This window comes from Chironomus tepperi, unplaced genomic scaffold (assembly GCF_022539635.2).
Source record: "Chironomus tepperi strain 1889 unplaced genomic scaffold, CSIRO-AGI_Ctep_v1 contig_430, whole genome shotgun sequence".
Classification (NCBI taxonomy): Eukaryota; Metazoa; Arthropoda; class Insecta; order Diptera; family Chironomidae; genus Chironomus; species Chironomus tepperi.
This window is the reverse complement of record NW_027226552.1, coordinates 35604-57543: the sequence shown is the minus strand read 5'-3', so window position 1 is coordinate 57543 and position 21940 is coordinate 35604. Positions and strand designations below refer to the sequence as shown.

The window sequence follows — 21940 nt, the reverse complement described above, 5'->3', positions numbered from 1 at the left end:
ACAAGGAAACTTTTCATATTTTTCTTAATGATCCTCATTAGCTTTAATTAAAATCACGAAAAATTATGCTTTTTATTCATTTCTCTCCTGTGTGACCTGATTTTGGATGAGCATCATGATACAAAATTGAGATAAAAAACCTTTTTTGTAGTCACAAAGAGTCATTTAAATGACGGTTCTCTTCTTAGATTCATTAGAATGTGAAATTTAATAACATCTTTAATGACATTTAATTATGATATAAAAGTGTTTTATTTTTGGCTGTTATGGTTGATGAATTTTGAGGAATTAAAATGTAAAGTTATGAATATTTTATATTTTAAGTGAAATTTATTTGATGATTGTTTAATTGCTTGTAAGATTTGATAAATTTAAAGGATTTTTTATTGTTATTTTAAATTGTAAATTTGAATTTAAAAAGTCACAAAAATTTAATTTTTTATTTTGTTGAGTTTTAAAAATTTTAATCTTGAAAATCTTAAATCAAGATTTCAAAATAAATTTAAAAAAAAATTTATAAATTTGAAGCTTTAAAGTTCATAAATTTACAATTTTAAAATTCATACAAAAAACAAGTTTTTAAGCTTACAAGGAAATGCAAAACTGCTGTAAAACGAACATGAATAATAAATAACTTATAACAAGCCACATCAATAATTAAACAATATTTCTTTCGAGCTTTCATTTACACGTGTTTTCCTATCCAACCCACAAAAAAAAAGATATTTACGATATCATGAATATTTAATCAACCACTTTCAATACCCCACATTTTATTTACAAGAAGAAAACTTAATTATACTAAAATATTATTTTGACTAAGAGGCTTTTATATCGATTCTAGTGAAAGAATTAATAGACATGGATATTTTATTTGTTGTAATTTTGTTGGATTCATTACTTGTTATTTTATGAAATAAGAGCTTTTTTTGGGTGGATAGCTTTTTGGATTTTTGATCTAGATTTATGGAATTATTAAGAATTTCTAGCACTTAAATATGAGTAGATCGGAACAACCAGAACCTCAACATCCTACTCCAACCCTCCCTACTTCCACTTCATCATCCCAAAGCATTACATAATTAGTGAACGGACCCCAAAGCAACATTCATCAAAATGAGGTCCATGACCACTTTATACCCTAATTTCTATTAATTATCCAAACAATTTTCAAAGCTCTTATGCCAAAACTGATTCTATTTAATATAATAATCCCCCTAGAGCATGCCAGATTACAAGTAATTACAATAAAATCCTTATTTTGTGTAGATGTAGATATATTTTAATGATAAAATCCGGAAAAACCTTTAAATTATTTCCTCTCAAAAGTCTTTCCATTTAATACAAAAAAGCTCGAGGACTAACAAGCAATTCACAATTTAAGGGGATATTCAAATCCCTCGGTCCGAAAGATTATATTTTTCTTTGAATTTAATTTAATTTAATTAAGTTCTTCAATATCTCATTTCCCGTTTACAATCCGCTGATATTACAACGTAAATTCTTCATCTATATTTCTTATTATTCTCATTGCCACGAGCACTTCCGATACGTTCACACATCCACACATAAAAATTGTAATTTAAATTCCAATCGATTTTTCCATCAATTTTGTTTCTAGCATGAGAAAAAAAAAGTAGAAAAGTTTGAGGCAAGAACGAATGTAAATAAATTCAAATAAATTTAAGTGAAATATAATGCTTATCGGGGAAATGTTCATTCTTTTTTTACGCGAATGCTACCCAGTTGGGGAAGTATGGATTTAATGCGAGACTTCAGAAAATGTGGAATTTTAAATTCCATTCTCATATCGCTTACTGATATCCTTTAAATTCTATGGATTTTGATGGGAGAGTGGATTTCCCTTGGAGTGATTTTGTGGGGATTTTGGGTGGTTTAAGCAAGTGGTGGGCAATCTGTGTGGTGCGGCACACAAGTGTGTTACCGAAAATTGGAAATTCCAGTGTGCGTCATCTATGTTTGCCGTAAATAATAAAATGTTGCCCAGCACTGGTATATGGATTAAAATGGATATTGTGAGGTATGAATCACACCAAAATCTGAGTCCTTTTCCTCAAACTATTAACAAGAATCCCAATTCCATTCCAAAATCCACATCCATTCATAGCAGTCAACATACCATCCCTCCCTCCACACCCATCCTCCATAAATAAATCCTCTAAATTTTTCATTGTTTTTTCATCCAAAATTTATATCAACCTCAAAGGAAACAAGCAAAAAATTTAAAAATTTATGCACTCAAAGAAAGTTCACGCTAACTGGGTCACTCCATAGATGTAAAGCAGAGATAATGTTGAATTCAATACTTTTCCTTTTCGTGCCTTTTGTGATGATTTTTTCTTTCTTCTGCATTCTTACATTCGAGAATTTAATTCCTTTTTTTTGGAGTCGCGCGCGAGAGAGTATCAGCTTAACATTGGATGGTGGAGTAAGAGGAGACATTGAATGAGTAAAAGGGATTATTGATTGTAAGGAGGATGGAAACGCATTGTATATGGTGAAATTGGGGATTGTGAGCTTGATCTGGTCGACTTTTGGATAGTAACATCAAATTTAAGTTTCTGAGTAGATAGTAGGGGTCCAGTAGCTACCAGTTCAACACTCACAGCTACCAATCATACAATAACTAGCAAAGAATATGCTATCATGATGCAAAAACACCACTTTAGTACCTTAAAGCGGTCAGTTTGCCAGATAGGGATAGATTTTTGGAACAGAATCGAGATACCCTGTACTGGTAGCTGGTATCAATCTAGAGATATTGTCACAGTCAAGACATCATGAACCCCTCAAGTATCCCATCAATATTCCCAAAATGCACCCCAACTTCCTTTAAAATCCAGGTTAAAAATCGACAATAAAAATATTTCCTCGTGTAATATAAATTTATACATTCGATCCGTCCTCATGTATTCATATCTTCACGGAGAATACACAACATTGTATCCATAAGAATTGAAATTGAATTTTTCCATTCTTTTATTATTACGCTTCCTCATTCTCCACTCATCCCCTCTTCCGCCCAGCAACCATCGTAAATCGATGACTATTGAATCACAATTGTTTTCTCGTTATAACGTCGAGGATGAAGGAACGAGGAACTGTAGCGGATATGGCAGTAATAAGAATAACAAGAAGACTTTATCGAAACAAAAGGAAACAGCGAGTAAATCCCTTGCGAGAACTTTTTAAATAGATATGATTATGAAAATGAATTGAGGGAATACGAAAGAAGGAAAGGACGTGATAAGAAAGTTCTCATTTTAAGTCATGGAACGAACAAAAAAAAAACGAGATCCTCAAAGGATTGAAAAAGTTTCTCGTTTCATGCTCTTTGATTTAAAATTCATTTTATTGGAATTTGGGACGCATTTGAGTTTCGGATATAACTTAACTTTTTATGCCTAACCGCATTTTTTTCCCTTTTTTTTGATGATAAAGTATTTTCTAGAATTTCGGTCGGATTGCTTTGAATATGAGGAATATTTTCAGTTTTTCGAGAGATGATAGGGAGTAGCAATGGGGGAATAAATTTTAGAGATAAAAGAGTTACAAGTCTGTGAATTAGTTCATGACAATGGATTGTCTCTTGATAATTTTTTGGATGGAATATTTTATTTCTAATTTTCTGGGAGCAATTTGATGGGAATTTCGGTTGTGTATAGCTGAACGGGTAAGTTTCGGGTTGTGGCTGGATGTGGAGTGGGTTCTTGCAGATTTCAGCCATGTTGTCTGTTGAAAATTCAATTTTATTTGAATATGGGGTCGTGCACTACATTTTAAGGGTGGGAAGTTGAAATTTTGTAACGGAGGAAGGAATGGGGTCAGAAAGTCAAGTGATTTTCAATAATCTAGGCTTGAACTAGATCCATACTGGATTGTTGTATCACTTTCGTATTGTGCACTCCTTGTACCTCCCAAGATGTCATCATATAAATTGTTAACTAGCTTCAAAACCATCAAATCCATAAAATCCAACTCAATAATCCAAAATTCCATCACACAGCCCTCCACCCACCTTATCCAACTACATCAATCCATTCCAATCTCCATTATTAGTTCCATAAATCAATTTCAATTCAATTAAACTAACATATTTTTTCATCGAATCTTCAATGTCACATAAAAGTTGATAAAAAGTCCTTACAAATTAACTGCACGCCATTGTTTTATAGCATCCAGTTCCATCACAAGGGACGCAAAAAAGCAAACAATTTTTATTTTTATTTTCTTCTTCTATTGAACATTACTTTTTTTGCTGCTTTAAAATGAAGGAAGAAATTTTCCTCATTACCCTCGATTGCTATCATAGTGAGTGAGTGCTGTATGGAGGATGATAATAAGTGAGAGAAGAAAGGAAATAGGAAACAGTAGAGGAGTTTTTTGCTTCTTATATTCCGAAGACGAATGGATTTAATTTGATTTTATGGTTTTCACAATTTTTTTTTTCATTCATTATTTGCTTCTTCTTCTTCTCGGTCTTATTGATATGCTATTGAATGTTTTTGAACGCGGTTTGATGATGAGGAGGTTTGGAGATGATACTGAGTGAGACAATTGTAGGGATTTTGATGATATTCTTACTTAAAACCACAGCTCATCACAGCATTTGTATGTCTAGGTTTAAATACGACTAATGTCCATAAATGAGTCATTATTATCCATTACCTGTCGAAACTTTGAGTCATTTGGCGGCTTGACTGTAGCCTTAAACCGGATTTTATCGAAACTATTCTGAAGTCTTAGTCAGTCTGACTTGAAGCTGGATTTAAGGCCTTTTCTACCATTTCGGACCAACATAATCTGAACTAAAGACAATAACGACTATAACTTCAGAAAGAAGCTAGTCAAACCGAAATTTCAATCCACCTCAACTTACTTTTCCTCATTTCCTCAATTCTCCACAGAAATTTATTGAACACAAGCGCCAAACAGCAACAACAAAGGAAATATTTAAAGAGAAAATAATCCTGCATCCAATTTATACATAAAATATTTCTCTCGCTAATTATTTCCAGTTATTCATTCACAATTCTTTGCTATTCTTTACAGTCTCGAGATCGACACGAGCCTCCACTTCCATTGGATTTAGAGACACCCTACAACACCCGCTTAAATATAAATGTTAATAGTGAAAATAATAATGAAAGTGATGAGGATGATAATGATGACGATGATCAATATCAAAGTGATCAAGCGCCATCGCCAACAATTGCAACTACTAATAATAATCATCGAAATATTTTAGTCAACAGTTACAATCCGAATAGTGATTATAATTTACGTAATATTATTACAAAAACAAATCGTAATGTATTGTCGAATGTCTTTAGTGATGGTACGAATCGCATAAATAATAATTTTACAGCAACGAATCAGCAGATGAATGTAAATTCGAGGCCTAATCATAAGACTCATGTTGAGCTTATTACGAAAAATGGCCCAACGAAGAAGCCAAATATTATCGTTAACAATTATAATCCTGACTTGATATATGCCAATAATAATCCGCCTCAAAATAATAATAAGCACCATCCAAACAACAATCAATATCCGCATTTATATCATCCACAACATAATGTCAATTCAAATATTAAGAACGATATTATGGATATGATTAATACAAAATCAACGACAAGTGGATCATTGGCTGATCGAAAGAGCACGTGTATGTTGTATCTGCAGGCAGATCACACATTCTTTCAGAAACTCGGTTCGGATGAGGCGAGCATTGAGGCAATAACGAGACATGTTCAGCGTGCTAATGTGATTTATAAGAATACAGGTGAGTTTTATGAATTTTATGTTGATAGGCACTTACTTCCGATGATGATGATGATGCAATAGAGTGTGGGAAGAAGGGTCAATAAGGAAAAATTGGTCAACAAGCAAGCACTAACTTATATACAGCACTCTATCCCATCTCGAGTACCACACTTAAAAAAATTCAATTTACAAAATAAATTTAATTAATTAAGAAGCAGAATAACTAGGAAAAGTTCATAAAGCCAGAAAAAAAAACTCAATTTTAACTTTTTCTTCGACTTTTCCATAAAAAACCTTTTAATGCTATCTTGAAGCATCATTTATAAAACATTTTATCCAGTCACTAATGAAGCTTTAAAAGATGTGGATTAAATTATTTTTTAATTTATCGTTTTTCTAGTATTTTACTTGGAGATAAGTGATTCCTAATTGGAAGACATACAGGAACTTATTCTGGAATCAAGCTAGTGTACGTTAGGTTGGTGCTTGCTGTTGCATGTTAAGTTCGGATTCAATGTGTTTCTGGCACATTTTTTAAAACGTTGAATTGATCCGGCCTAGGTCGACATCAGGGAACGTTAGGTTTGATTGAGTCGGAGCAGAAATGTCTTCAAACTAGCTGCATTCCTGTCTATCCTCATACAAACCCCCTCAACTAGGCGATTTCCTCTTCTCAGTCACAGTATTTTGATTTGTCGAAAATGTCAATCTTTAACGTTATATAATAACCGACCAACCTCTTCTCCTTCCATAAAAGCCCATAAAGAGCCTGCAAACCATTAAAAAAGTCCAAATAAAACCAATTTTTCTACTTCTTTCCTTCATTCAATTAAAAACTTTTTCAATCACAACCAAAAAAAAAATTTTTACACAGCAATTATCACAAAATGGACTAACTAATATCCATATGGTATTCGGACAATCCATTGAATTCTAATTTCCATTTCCGCATAAAATTTTCTAAAAAAGGAAAAACTTTTTCTCTGAAAATTAAAATAAAAATCGTTTAGTATAAAAAAATTCACTTGAAAAAAGCCAGACACAAAAAAGATTTTTAATGAAAGAGCTGCAAAAATCTGCATTTGAATAGGAGAAAAAAAAAGTTCAAAAACTACTTTTTATTCATCTCTCAAAAAGGAACTTTTAGCATATTTACATACATGTGGATGGGAAAGAAGTGCTGTGTGTGTATAAAGTCTGTTTGAAGCCATTAAAAAAGTTTGCAATTTTTAGTTTAGTTTCATCAACTTTTGAGGACAATGGTAGTTAGAAATTATTTTATTTCCGTCTGAATGTCTTGACAAGGATGCTTTCTGGTGGAAATAAGGAAATAAAGTTTTGTGACTGAAAATAAACTTTTGAGGGGGGACGACAGAAGTTAGATATTGAGACATATGACAAGTGTATTTGATATTTTATGAATGATGAATTTTCTAGGTTGGGGGCAGATGAAGTTTCAAGACCAAGATCGGGACTGAGACTGAGACTGAGACTGAGACTGAGACTGAGACTGAGACTGAGACAAAGACTGAGACTGAGACTGAGACCAAGACTGAGACCGAAACCACAACCCCCGCCCCCACATCTCCTACCACAGAGTAGCCATAACAGTTTCTATTTTCTCAACAAAATTCCCAAACATTTTCATAAAAATTCAATTTTATTCCTATGTAAACCCGACTATACAGCAACTACTCACATCAAAACTGTAAACATTGACTTTATCCTCAAAAAAAAGTTCTCAAAACATAAAAATCCAAACTTTTCACTTCATCCAGCAATTTATGCTCTATTTGTTTTAATAAACGAATTGAGAGAAATCTGAGAAAAGTTTTCGCACGTGCAAGTCCCTGACAAAGTAAAAACTTTCATTATCCCAGGACTGAAAAAAAATTCCTTCACGACGAAAACTTTCAATCTCATTAAAATAAAAAATTTTCCACTCGTCTTTTGTTGTTGCTTTACGCCATCAAAATGCGAATGTGATTACATAATAGTGAATAAAAATTACAATTAAAATCGTACGATTGAAATCGAAATCAAAAAAATTGCATTGAAAAAATCGTACGATTGAAATCATAATTTAAATTCAATTTCAATTATAATTATGATCGTAGGATTTAAATTATTGCGATTGAATCGTGTTAATTTCGATCTTTTTTTTACGATCGAAATTAAACGATTCAATCCTAAAATTGGGATCGAAATTGATTGTTTAAAATTTTTTTTGTGGGTAATGATTATGATTAATTTTGAAGGATATTGATTCGGATTCTAGACTGTTGTTCTTTTGTGAATGTTGATGCATTTAAAATTTATACTGGATCTGCAGGAACAGCTGAATTTTCTGCTGATTTGCTGATTTTTCTATTGATTTTCATTGATTTTCAGCAGATTTCACATTCCTTTTGGTTGTTTTATTAGGAACTGAGTGCTTTTTGAATACAGCGATTTCATATTTTGGTTCAGTGAGGCTATATGAAGCTTAGGATGCTTAAAGGAAGTAGCGGAAGTGCTTAGTTCCTGAGATCTGATCACATGCTTAAAAAGTCATGATTCGTCGAGAAATGAAATAAAAATATTTTTGGCAGTTCCAGCCAGTTGGACATAGCCAGTTATCAATCAGCCGTTAATTGGAAGATATCGATTAAGTATGATGTAACATGTGTCTATCAATATATAGGATATTTAATGGTTTAAATAAAAAAGACCAATTTTTAATCACTTCAGCCGATTCCACCTTTGATCCAGAGCAGAATAGAATATAGCAAATCGTCCAAAAAGCAACTTTTTATATACAAATGCTTTGTAATCTCGATTCCTTTGATTTGTTTGTGAAATATAATAATCTTAATGATAACTGGCTATGTCCAACTGGCTGGAACTGCCAAAAATATTTTTATTTCATTTCTCGACGAATCATGACTTTTTAAGCATGTGATCAGATCTCAGGAACTAAGCACTTCCGCTACTTCCTTTAAGCATCCTAAGCTTCATATAGCCTCACTGAACCAAAATATGAAATCGCTGTATTCAAAAAGCACTCAGTTCCTAATAAAACAACCAAAAGGAATGTGAAATCTGCTGAAAATCAATGAAAATCAATAGAAAAATCAGCAAATCAGCAGAAAATTCAGCTGTTCCTGCAGATCCAGTATAAATTTTAAATGCATCAACATTCACAAAAGAACAACAGTCTAGAATCCGAATCAATATCCTTCAAAATTAATCATAATCATTACCCACAAAAAAAATTTTAAACAATCAATTTCGATCCCAATTTTAGGATTGAATCGTTTAATTTCGATCGTAAAAAAAAGATCGAAATTAACACGATTCAATCGCAATAATTTAAATCCTACGATCATAATTATAACTGAAATTGAATTTAAATTATGATTTCAATCGTACGATTTTTTCAATGCAATTTTTTTGATTTCGATTTCAATCGTACGATTTTAATTGTAATTTTTATTCACTATTACATAATCGTGAACGTTATCGAGATTTTTTTTCCTTAAGGCCACACAATGTGTTTATGCTGTATGTTATGTGCTATATACTTTTTTTTATTCTACCTAACTCAGGGTCACCTTTTTTTTGCTATTCTCTCCGTCTGCTGCTGCTACTCACGACTATGGCAGGAAAAGTCTTTGAAAACTAACGCAAAACAATAACGTAATTATGAAAATGAGAGTCTTGTTTGAGAGGATGCAGGGGGTGGGAACTGAGAGTTAGTTGCGATAATTTTGGAGTCTATGCTCATTTAGAGGACATCTTGAATGGCACAATTTGGAAAATTTCACTTTTCGCCTTAAAAAGGGACCAAAAATAAACTTAATGGAGCTTTCAGGACACCTCCAAGTCTTGCTGTCATTGCAGCGACGTATCAATGTTCTAACGACTCCAAAGTACTGCTCAGGCTAAGTATTAGATGACCTCTTGTCCTTAGAATCAAATCATATTTAGAACTAGTCGTCGATTCAACAAATTACTTAAAATTGTCTACAAAAATCCTCAAAACTCCTTAAAAAACTTCAAAGAAAACTCTAAGAATATTTTCACACCTTGTCATTTTCACTCCCACAAAGCTCTAGCAAGCAATATGAGCAGAGCAGAAAATTTATTTTTTTATATACAAAAACTTTTTTTCTTCTCTGCTTTCCCCTTAGAGGCTTAATGCCTTGTACGTGCAGCGACTTTGTGAAAATAAAATTCCTCTTTTTCCGCTCTTTTTTTGTGCGCCTTTAATGATGAAAGGAAATAAAATGGAAAAAAGAGAGAAATAAAAGAACAAAAAAATTTTTAACAAGGCTTGTTGTGTGGCTAATATTGCCATTGCTTCTTTTTTGCACACTTCCACTTTAGCATGTGTAAAAAAAGCTGTGTTAATGCCAAACATGGATGAACACATGCATAGAAAAAGTTTGCGATAGTTTCAAAGCCAAAACAATAACATACAAACAAAAAAAAATAAAGCTGTAATAAGCTTCAATGGTCACATATTTTTCATGTTCTCAATCTAAAGGACACAAAAGCAATCATCATTAAAATGGGAGTGGATACCTTTAAGAATGTTGCAGTTATTTGGGAGTTGAGTGATTATGGGATGAATTGGGGATTGATTTGGATTATGAGGTAGGATTTGGGGTTTTTAAGGGATATTTTTGGGGTTTGGGGTTGATTGGAGTCAAATACGTCGATAAGTAGACTCTACTAGAGTTCTGCCAACACTGAGGTGCCGCGGTACATAGTTTGGACAGCACTGTAGTAGAGCAATTAATTCCTGAATAACCAGAGCTCAAAGTCGACTTTTCCATACAAAATCCGAGTCGATTTCGGGCTCTGCTAATTTATAGCTCCTACAAATGCACCCCTATCATCCCTCCTTCTGCCCTATCAACATCATCATCACGCAACGCCATATACAAACCCATAAAAAACTCTACATTAATTCACACATTCAAGAATAAAAGCACAGAACTTTACAAATTAAAGCATTAAACATTATATTTTTTTTTTATTTTCATTTTCAGACTTTAATAGCGATGGAAAACCAGATAATATAACATTTATGATCAAGCGTATAAAAATTCACAACTCGAATGCATTAAAGGATCCAGCATATCGCTTTCCTGGCAATTATGGTGTAGAAAAATTTTTGGAATTATTTTCAGGTAAGTTGATTATTATGTTATGGGATACTATTTATCATTTATAGATTAACGAGAAGTGTAATGAAATATTTTGCTTATTTTTGGCACGAGTTCAAGGGAATATGATGGAAAATAATTCGCGGATGATGGGGTTAGGGTTGAAATTTGATGGGTTTTGGGAATTCATATATTGCGATAGATGGACTCGCTCAGATGGCTCTTAAAGCTGACTCTATGAACTCTATGGATCCCAGAGTTCCTAGTCTTACTTGATTTCAGGTTTAATGTCCATACTAAAGTCACGCCGAGTCGCCGCCGACGCTCCAAGTCGACACACTTGAAGTCGACTAGACTCGACTGATAACAAGTCAACTTCTGCAATCAAGTATATACACTCATAAAATACAAAAAAAATAGATTTTCTAAAAATATGTAAATTTAAAATCTTTAAATTCAATTTTCACCCCAATTCCCCCATCTTTCAACAACCATAACATGAACATTTTCATTTCATATTTCATACTTTATTCAAGCTCCAACAAAACTGAGAAACATTTACACAGAAAATGAAAAACTTTTCAGTTATTTTTTTTTTCATGTTTTACATTCTGTGTGTGCTGATGAATGCTGTAAAACTTTTTTTTTTGTTCCATTCATTTGTACATGGCTGTGTTGAAGCTGTTCATGTTTATTCTAGTAACAAAATATTATGAATATGTCATAGAATGTTCTTATGGGTGACAGTCTTTAATAGTAAATTGGAGGGAAAATCTCATGAGAAATTATGTCTTTTTTTGGGTGGATTTGGAAGGGATTTTATTGAAAATTTTGATGAAAGATTGTTCCAAAATGAGTTTATGAGTTGTTCTAGTAAGCAGATTGTTGACAGCTTGACTAGTTTTATGAGGTCAAGTCAACATTGGGTATTATCGTTAATAAGACGATTAATTGCTATTCTAGCGAAACAGCACGTCGCAGTTCTCAGGTTACATCATAGGCCTGTTTGAATTTATACATACCACCTCAGGACTTGACTAATATGGTTCTTATTGCTGTTCAAAACTTAAATTCATCTCAAAACAGAATTCTAGTCCTCATTCCTAAACAGCACATTAACAACCCAACAACCCCCTCTCTGTCAACCTCAAAAAAAATCTCCAATACTGTTTACATCATTTTATGATGTTTAAATGTTGTCACAATCTCTAAAAATATTTCCGTACAAGCACAATTTTTCATGTCGCAAAATAAAAAAAAATAATCGCAAAAAGCGAAGGATTAGCTCATAGAATGAAGCACTTTTTACGATGGAATTTAATGTAGGGTAAACATTTTTTTTCCATCTCTGTGCTGGACGATGATAAAAAAATTTAAGCTTGAATAAATTATGTGTGGTAGTAAGTTAGTGACCATAATTCGACATGTAATTGATGGAAAAATGGCTTTATGATTTTTTTTTTGTTGCAAGCATTTATGTGGATGATAAAATATTTTTGAGGGAGTTTTGTTGGGGATTTGGGGGAGCTATAAAATGTAAATGGCATAAATGGTTTCTCTTGGGAGTTGGAGATTATTTTTAAATGGCAGAGACGATTATAAAATTCAAAAGCAGAGCTTGAATTCGGCTTAAAGAATTTTTGGAACTTTTGTCAATTATTTTGATATTTGAGCTATAATCATCGATCAATTCAGACCTCTAGTCATAAGATAATGGATATCTTCATCTCCATTTCCAAACTTCTTCAACACAACATCCAGTCTCTTCAACAACTTACATGCCATCCATAATAAAACTATCCCTTTACATCCATAGCCATAAACTTTATTAAATATTATATACAATAAAGCATGCAACAGCATTTTATAGCTGCACCAAGTAACTATGCAGCTTAAAATTTAATAGAGAAATGGAGATTTTAAATTTTATTCTACAATGCAAACAAGGATTTGAATGAATTACATACAGAGAGTACTGTCTCCACTAACATCTGTTGTTGTCGGGAGGAGCTTCCATATATTGTTGCTATGTAAAGCTAAGTACGGCTATGTACATAAATTCAATTAAAGAGAAGGTCGTAGCTTTGAGTGCTTGTATCCCGAGCGATAGAAAGTAGAAAATTGGTGTGGAATTTTCAAAGAATTCATAGGGATCCTCCGTCCTGCATGTTATGGAATCCTACAATAAATCGATCAAAATTGAGCTTCAAGGCGAAGTCACTCTGTCTTGGTGCTGAATTCAATTTGAATCCGGCACCAAGTCAGAGTCACGATTTCCTGATGCCGGATTTCAGATCGACTAACCGACATATGCTATCCAGACTTCCTAATCAAGCCATATGTCGCTCGGTCGTCTACAGTCTTTAGTATGGTGGATAAAATCAGTTGTTAAACAGATTTACTGACTTTTTTCGCTTATAATATCTCAACTCTCTGAAATAGTAGGTCAGATTTAGCTGCTGCTTTTGATAAGACAGAGCACTGTCTACTCGAAGATTTATTATTAAAGTATTAAGTCCCTTAAATCACTCTTACAAACCCCCTTTCTTTTCAAAACATCTTTCAATTCATAAACATAACAAAGAAAATCTTGAAAATTTTCAAAACACATCACCAGCAGCAATCTCATCATTTCCATTAAATCTACAAAAATAAAAAAAAAAAAACTTTAAAGACTCAAACCCCATCAACATCAAAAAAATCTCAAATCCTCACAAAAACACTCAACGAAAAATCCCTCAAAAACACTTCCTATATAAGCTCCTTCTTTCTTCACACATCACATCACTGTCAATATTTCATAACAAATGTGAAACTTTTTAATTCACAACAATAAAAAAAGAGGAGAGAAGTAAAGAAGGAATTGCAAAAAAAAAGTTTTCTCAAACAAAAAAAGGATGTGCTTGTTTGTTGTTTGCTGCTTGTTGTTGTTGAACTATATTCCATTCAAGTTTTTTCTCTTCTTCTTCTTCCTTCTTTTTGCTCTTACATAGAACAGCACTTCGTTTATTATGACTCATAATAATGTGAGTACATAACATGCATAGATACTGAATCAGCATGATATAAAAGTTGGGAATGAGACGAGATTTGTGGGAGCTGGATGAGATTATGGTTTGATGAAGGATTGGTGGGAAATTGTGGTGCATTTTATGAAATGGTGGGGGATTAGGGGTGCATTGGAGACACTTGATCAGAGCTTGAAGTCGAATCAGAGTTAATATGGAGTCAGATTGAGTTTTTCATACAAAATCCATATCATGAGCCCCTATAAAGGCCATGAACTAAGGGTTTGACAAACAAAACCCTTCCCCCACCCTAAATACGCCCTTGATACTGAATCCCTGCTTGTTAAATATTTAATCAACATCCCAGCCATAAACTCATCAAAATTACTCCTCATAAAGGCACAAAAATCATTAAACCAACAGATTTTCAGCCCCAATACACCCTTTTTCTTAACTTAACTCACCACAAAAAAAGTAAACAGTGAAATTGTATAAACAGCACAGAATAAGAAGAATCAGCACAAAAAAATGGGCTGAAAAGAAGGGAAATCAACAAATAACAAAGCTTTTTATTGTTGAAATAAAGTACCACGCCATATACTCGTACATAATATGTGAATTTGTGTACATATCCATAAAATATTTCACTCGTTTTTTTTATAATCCTTTAAAAATTATTCATGATTTTATGATTATGCAAATATAAATATATTTCCATCTCTCTCATTCACTCGCACCATTCATTTCCCCAAAAGCATATCTATGTAGCTGTAGTGAGAGTTAGTACAAATATTATTCATCGCATCTATCCCCTCCATCCATACAATACATATAGAAGGCAATAATAGAAAAATAATTTTGTTCTGCATTCTCATTGTGTAAGCACTTCCTCATCTTTTTCAATTAATATCCTGAATTATTCAGATTTAGTCGAATGAATTTATGCGGTAGAATGCAAATAAATCTCTTTTTCCTCGATTCCATTCGAGTTCTTTTTTTCATCATCTTGCAATTTTCATTTTGGATTAAGAAATGGAATAATCATAATGGAAGGGAATGTATATGAGTTTGGGAGGATTGGTGTCGTGATGGATTTGTACCAAATAGCATAACTAGGTTGATCGATTAAAAAACTGGTTCCAGCACCACACGAGACAATACTCTACTCGAGTAGGTATGGCTATACTAGGCTAACCCTAACCCACCCTATCTTAGCTGTCCTAAGCTACTCTACTCGATCCTATACTAGGATTTATGCCGAATCCGACGCCTAGTCAGAGATTTTTTATGGTTTTCCTTCAAAATTGAGCAATAAAGTTGATGTTTTAGTAGAATTCAAGCTAGAATTTCAATGCATTTACACCACTTAAAGGTAATTGAATGTAAATTTCCAAAAATCCATTTAAAAAGTAATATCCAAGCTTCAATACCCACTTATATAATTGAAATGTCATAATCAAAATTTACTCACACTCCCTGACTCCAAATCTACGTTTTTTAAAGCTTTATGATCATGAAAAATTGTTCAATTCCATTACCGAAAAAAAAAAAGAAATTGAATCGCATACATAATAGTGGTCATAATTACCTAAAATATGACTGTTTTAAAAGCTAGTCGCATGTATGAAATTTCCTCGAGGACTACATTGTTTCCATTATCCACTCTACACACAAAAAAATGACTTCCTTTTTTTCCATTATGAAAATTCAATGAAATATGTGGAAATTATTAATAGTCGGGATTTTTAGCATTTTTTGAGTTGGGGAGGGGATTTCATGTTATAATTGGGACAAGATGTTTGGAGTGGGGAAGGCATATGTACGAACTGGACTTTTGGGATTAAATTATAATAATAAGAGGAAGCTTTAAGTATTTATAGTAAAAAATGGGTTTTATTATAGAAACATGCTTGTCCTTAATTTCTTGATGACTTGAAACTGATAGAGCCCCATAGAGCCTCTCCGAAAATACCAATATTTGGAATTTCTGGCTAAATTCAATTACTAGAGAGTACAATATTTGTATGAAGTTTAGTGATATTACCGGTCATAAAGCTGTTCATGGTCCCCAATATCGGACCTTTGACTTTTGCATGTATAGCATAATGTTAAATTAGCCAATGATTATCAGAGACCTTCAAAGTTCAGACATCCATCCCAAAATGTCAAAAAATCATTAAATTTCTCACTTTTTTCAACAAATTTTCATGTTCCTCTTATTTGTCTCATTTCCCAATCAATTCATCCCCAGACAGTCACAAAAAAATTTGGATTATATGAAATTTTTATAATTCATAGTTAGTTCCTCTACAGTAGCATGAAAAAGTGAACAAGTCATGTAAATCTTTTGTGCATTGAATATAAAAAATGTCCATGAAAAAGTTTCTTTTTTTTCATGTCATGTAACAAGCTGCATATTCCATTTATTTGAAACTTTTTTCATGTCGTTCGTAAATGTTGTCACATTTTGATGTGGAACTGTACGATCTATGGATGTGTAGCTGAAAAATAGCCGAAATCTGCTGTCTTAGAGCCATTAGGGGTTTGTGGGGTCGCCATACCAGCGAAACTTTAGAGATTCTAGAGTTATCCTGGCTTGATGACCCCATTAGATGACTTTTACACGCTTTGAGTCTCTATGGAGTATCAATGTGAAGTACCGACCATCCCCTCGAACTAAAATATTGGACATCATGACTAAATGTTTCCAAAATTTTTTTATATTATTCATTCATATTCCCAAATGAACATTTTTGCTATAATAATATTGAATATTCGAAGTTTTTTTTATAAATTTTACATGAACGAAAATTAGATCGTGCTATGGAGGATTGAATAAAATGGGAGGTTCTGGATGAAGTTAAATGATGAGTTGGGATTAATGTGCTGCTTGAGGGTTCAATAGACAAGAATAATCGAGCAGTCAACCAAAATGACTTCCAAGAACTCAATCTCTCGTCCCCAAAAAAATTCCATATCCTAATTTTCTTTCCAAATCGATTTTCCGCTTAATGTGCACATTTTCGTGTCCAACAAACATGACAGAAAGGTTCTTTAATTCTCATGTCCTCTATTACTTACATGTCCTTGCTCTCTCACTCACTCTTAAGCTTATATCTTTTAATTCCAACAGAAGAACATCACCGAATTGATATTTATTATTCTATCCATTTCTCATCCATCCATTTTCTTTATTTTCTATTTACAGAGGAAGACTACGATCAATTTTGCTTGGCGTACATGTTCACCTATCGAGATTTTGAAATGGGAACTTTGGGACTTGCATGGACAGGCGATTTAAAAAATGCTGGCGGTGTTTGTGAGAAAAATGGGGTAAGTTCAACTAAGCAATTTAGGCTTGACATTTTCATTTTTATTTGTTGTCGCTTTTTTTCGTTCGTGTGACACATACAAACATGTCGATGAGGAGGTGATTTGCTGTTCGATAGAAGAATTCAAATTCGTACGAAAAATTTATTGGTGACAATCAAAAATTATTTTTATTTGACAATGGGTTTTTTTTTTTGTTGGATGTGCACATATGTGTGCTGTGGGAATTGACTTTTGTTGTTGTTGTTTTTGAGGGTAATGGATGTTCGATGAATGTTGTCGATTTGTAATGAGGACGTTTTGAGGGTGTATGGGGTGAGTTTGGAGGTTTTGTTGATTTTTGGGTCAGGCTGGGTAGTATGTTGAGAGCGTTGACCCATATTATACACATTGCAGAGTCACCTTGGCCTTTCATAGGCCAGATACCTCCGAGCACGCATTGAAGCACTTAATACCCCAAATATTGAGAATTTAAAGCTATATGACCCCAAACTAGAATAAAATCTGGGACAAGCCTAAGCATATCCCTCAAACTAAAGCACCATACATTATCATCTTCTTATTCAGTCCTAATATCCTGCAATAAAGTGACTATTTAATCCGCAATGGGTCAATAAAATCACAAACACATAATATAATCCTGAAGTATATGAGGATTAGAGTAATACATTGAACATCAGATTAATTTCATTTTTTCTACATCCTACATCCTTAAAATTGAAGGAAAAAGATACATTTTCTCGTCTTGTTTGCTTTCAAAATGGCAAAAATGTGGTCAATCGTGAATGATGTCTATTAGAAGTTGAGATTGTTGGGGGATCTGACGTTTATAATGGAATGGGAATCTGCCGAAACTTGACAAGTCAAGGATAAATTAGTAAAACTTCAAAAACAGGAGTCACTGTGCCTTTAGAATACTAAGAAGACAATTAAACACCTTTCCCTCAACATGGTGACGTATCGATGCTCTAGCGACTATGTTGTCGTCTTTCATGCCACCCACATGCCTTAGATGTACCCCCTACTCATAATACTACACGTCATAAATGAATAAACACCAAGAAAAACTAGAACAAGCTGAGAAATGTGTGAAAAGATAAATGGCAACTGGAATGAATTAAGTTGAATGGCTCGAAGTGTAGGAGAAATGAAACTTTATCAATTTATTGAAGATGTTATAAATTTTAATCTTGAATGTCGAATGGCGAAATCAAGAAGAATATTGAACTTGTTATATTTATGAGATAAGTTTGTGGCGATGATTTTTGATTTATAAGTTTTTATCTTCAACGGATAGATATGAACGAGTTGATGATGAAGGTGTTGACTCTAGACATGAAAAAATTATAAAGTTTTGCTTCATTTGTAGGTGTGGTTTTGATGAAATTTCTCGGAAGATAATTGGAAAATTTTTAAAGATGTGCAAGTGAGGGAAAAAAATATTTTTTTTGTCAAACTTTTTTCACCTTAATTTGTCATTTTCAAGATATTTTTCCTTCTGGGTACTTTAGTTGAACATTTTACGAAAGTTAGTTGACAAGAAGACTTATAATGTAGGAGTTTGGAATCTAGAACCTCTCATTTAGCCTCAAGTTAGTTCAGTTTCTGTCAAATTCCATTATGAAATGTCAAACTTCTTGTATACCCCTAGAGATTTACATTCAAGATAATTAACAGAAATACCAAACCACAGAACAAAATTCGTTTGAAGTATAGCAGCTAAAAAGTCAATAAGTCAGTGAAAAGTATTCAGACGAAAATGTGTTGGTGGATTAAATCAGCACAATAAACATTCAAAATTGTCGACTCAGTCATATGAAATCAAGTCTTTCACAATGGCATTCATTATCGCTCTTCATATTCTATTTTGAAAAAATATGGAAGAACTCTCACATCAAATAAGTTCTATAATTTAAAAGCGCTTGACAAATAAACCCTCCCCACTCATTTTGATGCCATCTACGAGACGAGTCGAGGATTTACCTCAAAATATTTTTACTCATCAACAACTTAAACTTCTTGTTGAAAAGGATATTTTTTTGCGACTCAGTGAATTTTGTAGTTTTTTTTACCTCTTTGTGTGAACTGAAAAATCTATGAAAATGTGGTCTAAGGGGTTGGATGGATTGTGGGAAAAATTGAATGGAGTTGTGAATATTTGTCAAGTTTTTGGGGTTTTTATCGATTTTTTGGAGAAGATTTGAATCATTTTGAAGGTGAATGTCGTTTAAAGTTCAAGATTTTAGTCAATTTGATAGAAAATTTGAGTAAAATTGCAATTTTTGCTTACTTTGCTGGCCATATGAATCGAATTGCAATCCATGTCCTTTCTTAGATGACGCCTGAGTTGACTGTCTACCGATAGCATGTAACAGCATCTTAAGTATCCAACATAACTCCATATATTGCACTTGCTCCCTCAAAAAAATCTAAAAAAGTTACAAATTTAATCAAATTTCTGAACATTTTCCTCCAACCTCAGTCCATCCACAAAACAACCTCTGAATGTTGATATTTCTCTATCATCAGGTGCAACAGTGCATTCATTCCTACACAACAACATAAACACTGAACTTTTTTCAAGTATATTTTCACCGTCAACTGAAAATTTTCACCGCATAAAACTTTTTACAATTTTCGACAGCACTCGAGTCGATGTTCAGTAGAGTAAAAATGAGATATTATGATACTTAGTTAGCTTGTCATGTGTATTTTGTGGTTGCAAGACTGCAAATATTTTAAATTGAAGATCTAAGCTGAAATTGGATTGATTCTCATTTCATTTCGCTCTTGCTTCTTCAGCTTCAACTCCTTTAATGAGATTATATCATTTTTTGAGCTCCGTTGTCGGTACGATTTGAGGGCTCATAATCCTATCAAGACTGATTAGGACGAAAAAAAAGAAACTCACTGTGTGTTGATATAAAATCTGGAGCTACATCGTAATGAGATTATAAAACTTGACTCTATGTGTATTTATTGGTGTATGTACTTGAATGTGCAGTTTTGGGATGAAAATAAAGAACCCCTAAGCTATATCTCTTATGAGCATTTCGCATGCCAAGATAAAAAGGAAAAATGAAAGCTGTAGATTTGTTGTTGTGGGAATTTTAAATTGTGAGCGTATTTTTTGGGGATTCTATTATTGGATGTGGTTGATTCCAATCTATGGAGTCGGGTATGTCCTCACCTTAAGCATCTTCACTTATATACTCAAAATTAATGGATTTTACCACTGATTAGAGTAGTGTTGATCAATCAGCTACTGCCAAATGTGCCATAACACAAACAAGGTAGCGCTCCACTGGATTAGAGCTCCAGCTTCAAGACCAAATATCCACTGAAGCAAGTAATTATAAAACAGAATTTCTAATAAACAGCATTATTGAAATTTACTCAAATCAAATAATCCAAAAATTATTCAAATCGAATGAAGCGAAAATTCAATAAAATAAGCACAGATCTTATCAATAGCTTCCTACAGCATCACTCCATTCAGTCAGCAAAAATAATTTTTTTTTTTGTATTAAAAAATCTCAATTTAATTTTCAAAATTAGACTTGAACATTTATTTGATCCTTTTTCAACTGACTTTTATGGGCATTGGAATTTTATGAGCGCGTATATTTGGATAAATCTAAGAAGCAGTGAGGGGGTGGGTCGGTTCTTATGTCGATATGGATTTTTTTCAATTCAATGCCTTTGATCATTCTGATAAAACCGCACATCCAAACACACTCTTTGAATTTTCTTTCCTTTTATTAAGTCAATGAAATTTCCTTTTTGGCCAAAATCATTGATTTAAGTCTCCTCCTTTTTGAAAGATGAATGAGAGAGTAAAAAACCACACTGAGAATGTGGAATGAGGAAAGAAAATCTTTATGTATCCACAAGGCAAAAAAGACATTTGACTTAATGGAATTAAAATAGTTTTAGATTTACTCTTGATGATTTTTCTAGGATGGAATTTTATTTCTCAAAAGATTTTTTACTTCATGCACAGCATGGAGATTTTGTTGATATTGAGTTGGAGATGGAAATAAATTCTTGAAATTGTTTCGGGTCTGAATTTTGTTTACGTCCGATGGAAAGTTTTATGTAAAGGCATAAAATTGAGTAATTTTGTGGAGGATTTTAAAGCAATTTGTTATTTTAGTTTGAACTGAGTTAATCAATGATGTGATTTGTGAGGATATTTGGGAATGTATGACAACTGTCGTTTAGATTGAGGACATTTGAGGGGTTCAAAGCCATGATTTTAGGAATTTAGATTGAAAATTGAGGATCATAAATTAATGAATTATCCATAAATAGCCAAAAGGCAAACAATCCAGGGTCTATCGGGGTGACTCTGGTCTAGAATCATATTTCAGCAAGTCCAAGTGTCTAGTCGATCAAGGAGCCCCTTTTCTGTGTCGTTTATCTTACGAATAAGTGGACAAACTTAGAATAAATCAAACTACCATCCGAAACATTCCTCCCAAAATTATCTGCATAAAATATCCATCAAAAATAACTAGATAGCCCCAGCAATAACTCATCTTTACACCATCTACAACATTGTATATCTCCATCAAAATAAAACTACTGCAACATCATAAAATGTCTCATTTTCTCGCCAAATCCACATGCTCATTAAGTTTCCATCCCTTATATATTATA

The 21940-nt window shown here is 33.0% G+C and overlaps 1 protein-coding gene across 1 annotated transcript in view; it reads left to right on the top strand.

Annotated features, from left to right (window-relative positions):
- Nucleotides 1-21940, top strand: part of Kul (Kuzbanian-like) — a 123792-nt gene that overhangs the window by 66960 nt on the left and 34892 nt on the right. The window contains exons 5-7 of the mRNA XM_070649750.1: nt 5074-5806; nt 10824-10964; nt 17157-17281. Of these exons, the coding sequence (XP_070505851.1) occupies nt 5074-5806; nt 10824-10964; nt 17157-17281 (999 nt within the window). The remainder of the gene's footprint in view (nt 1-5073; nt 5807-10823; nt 10965-17156; nt 17282-21940) is intronic.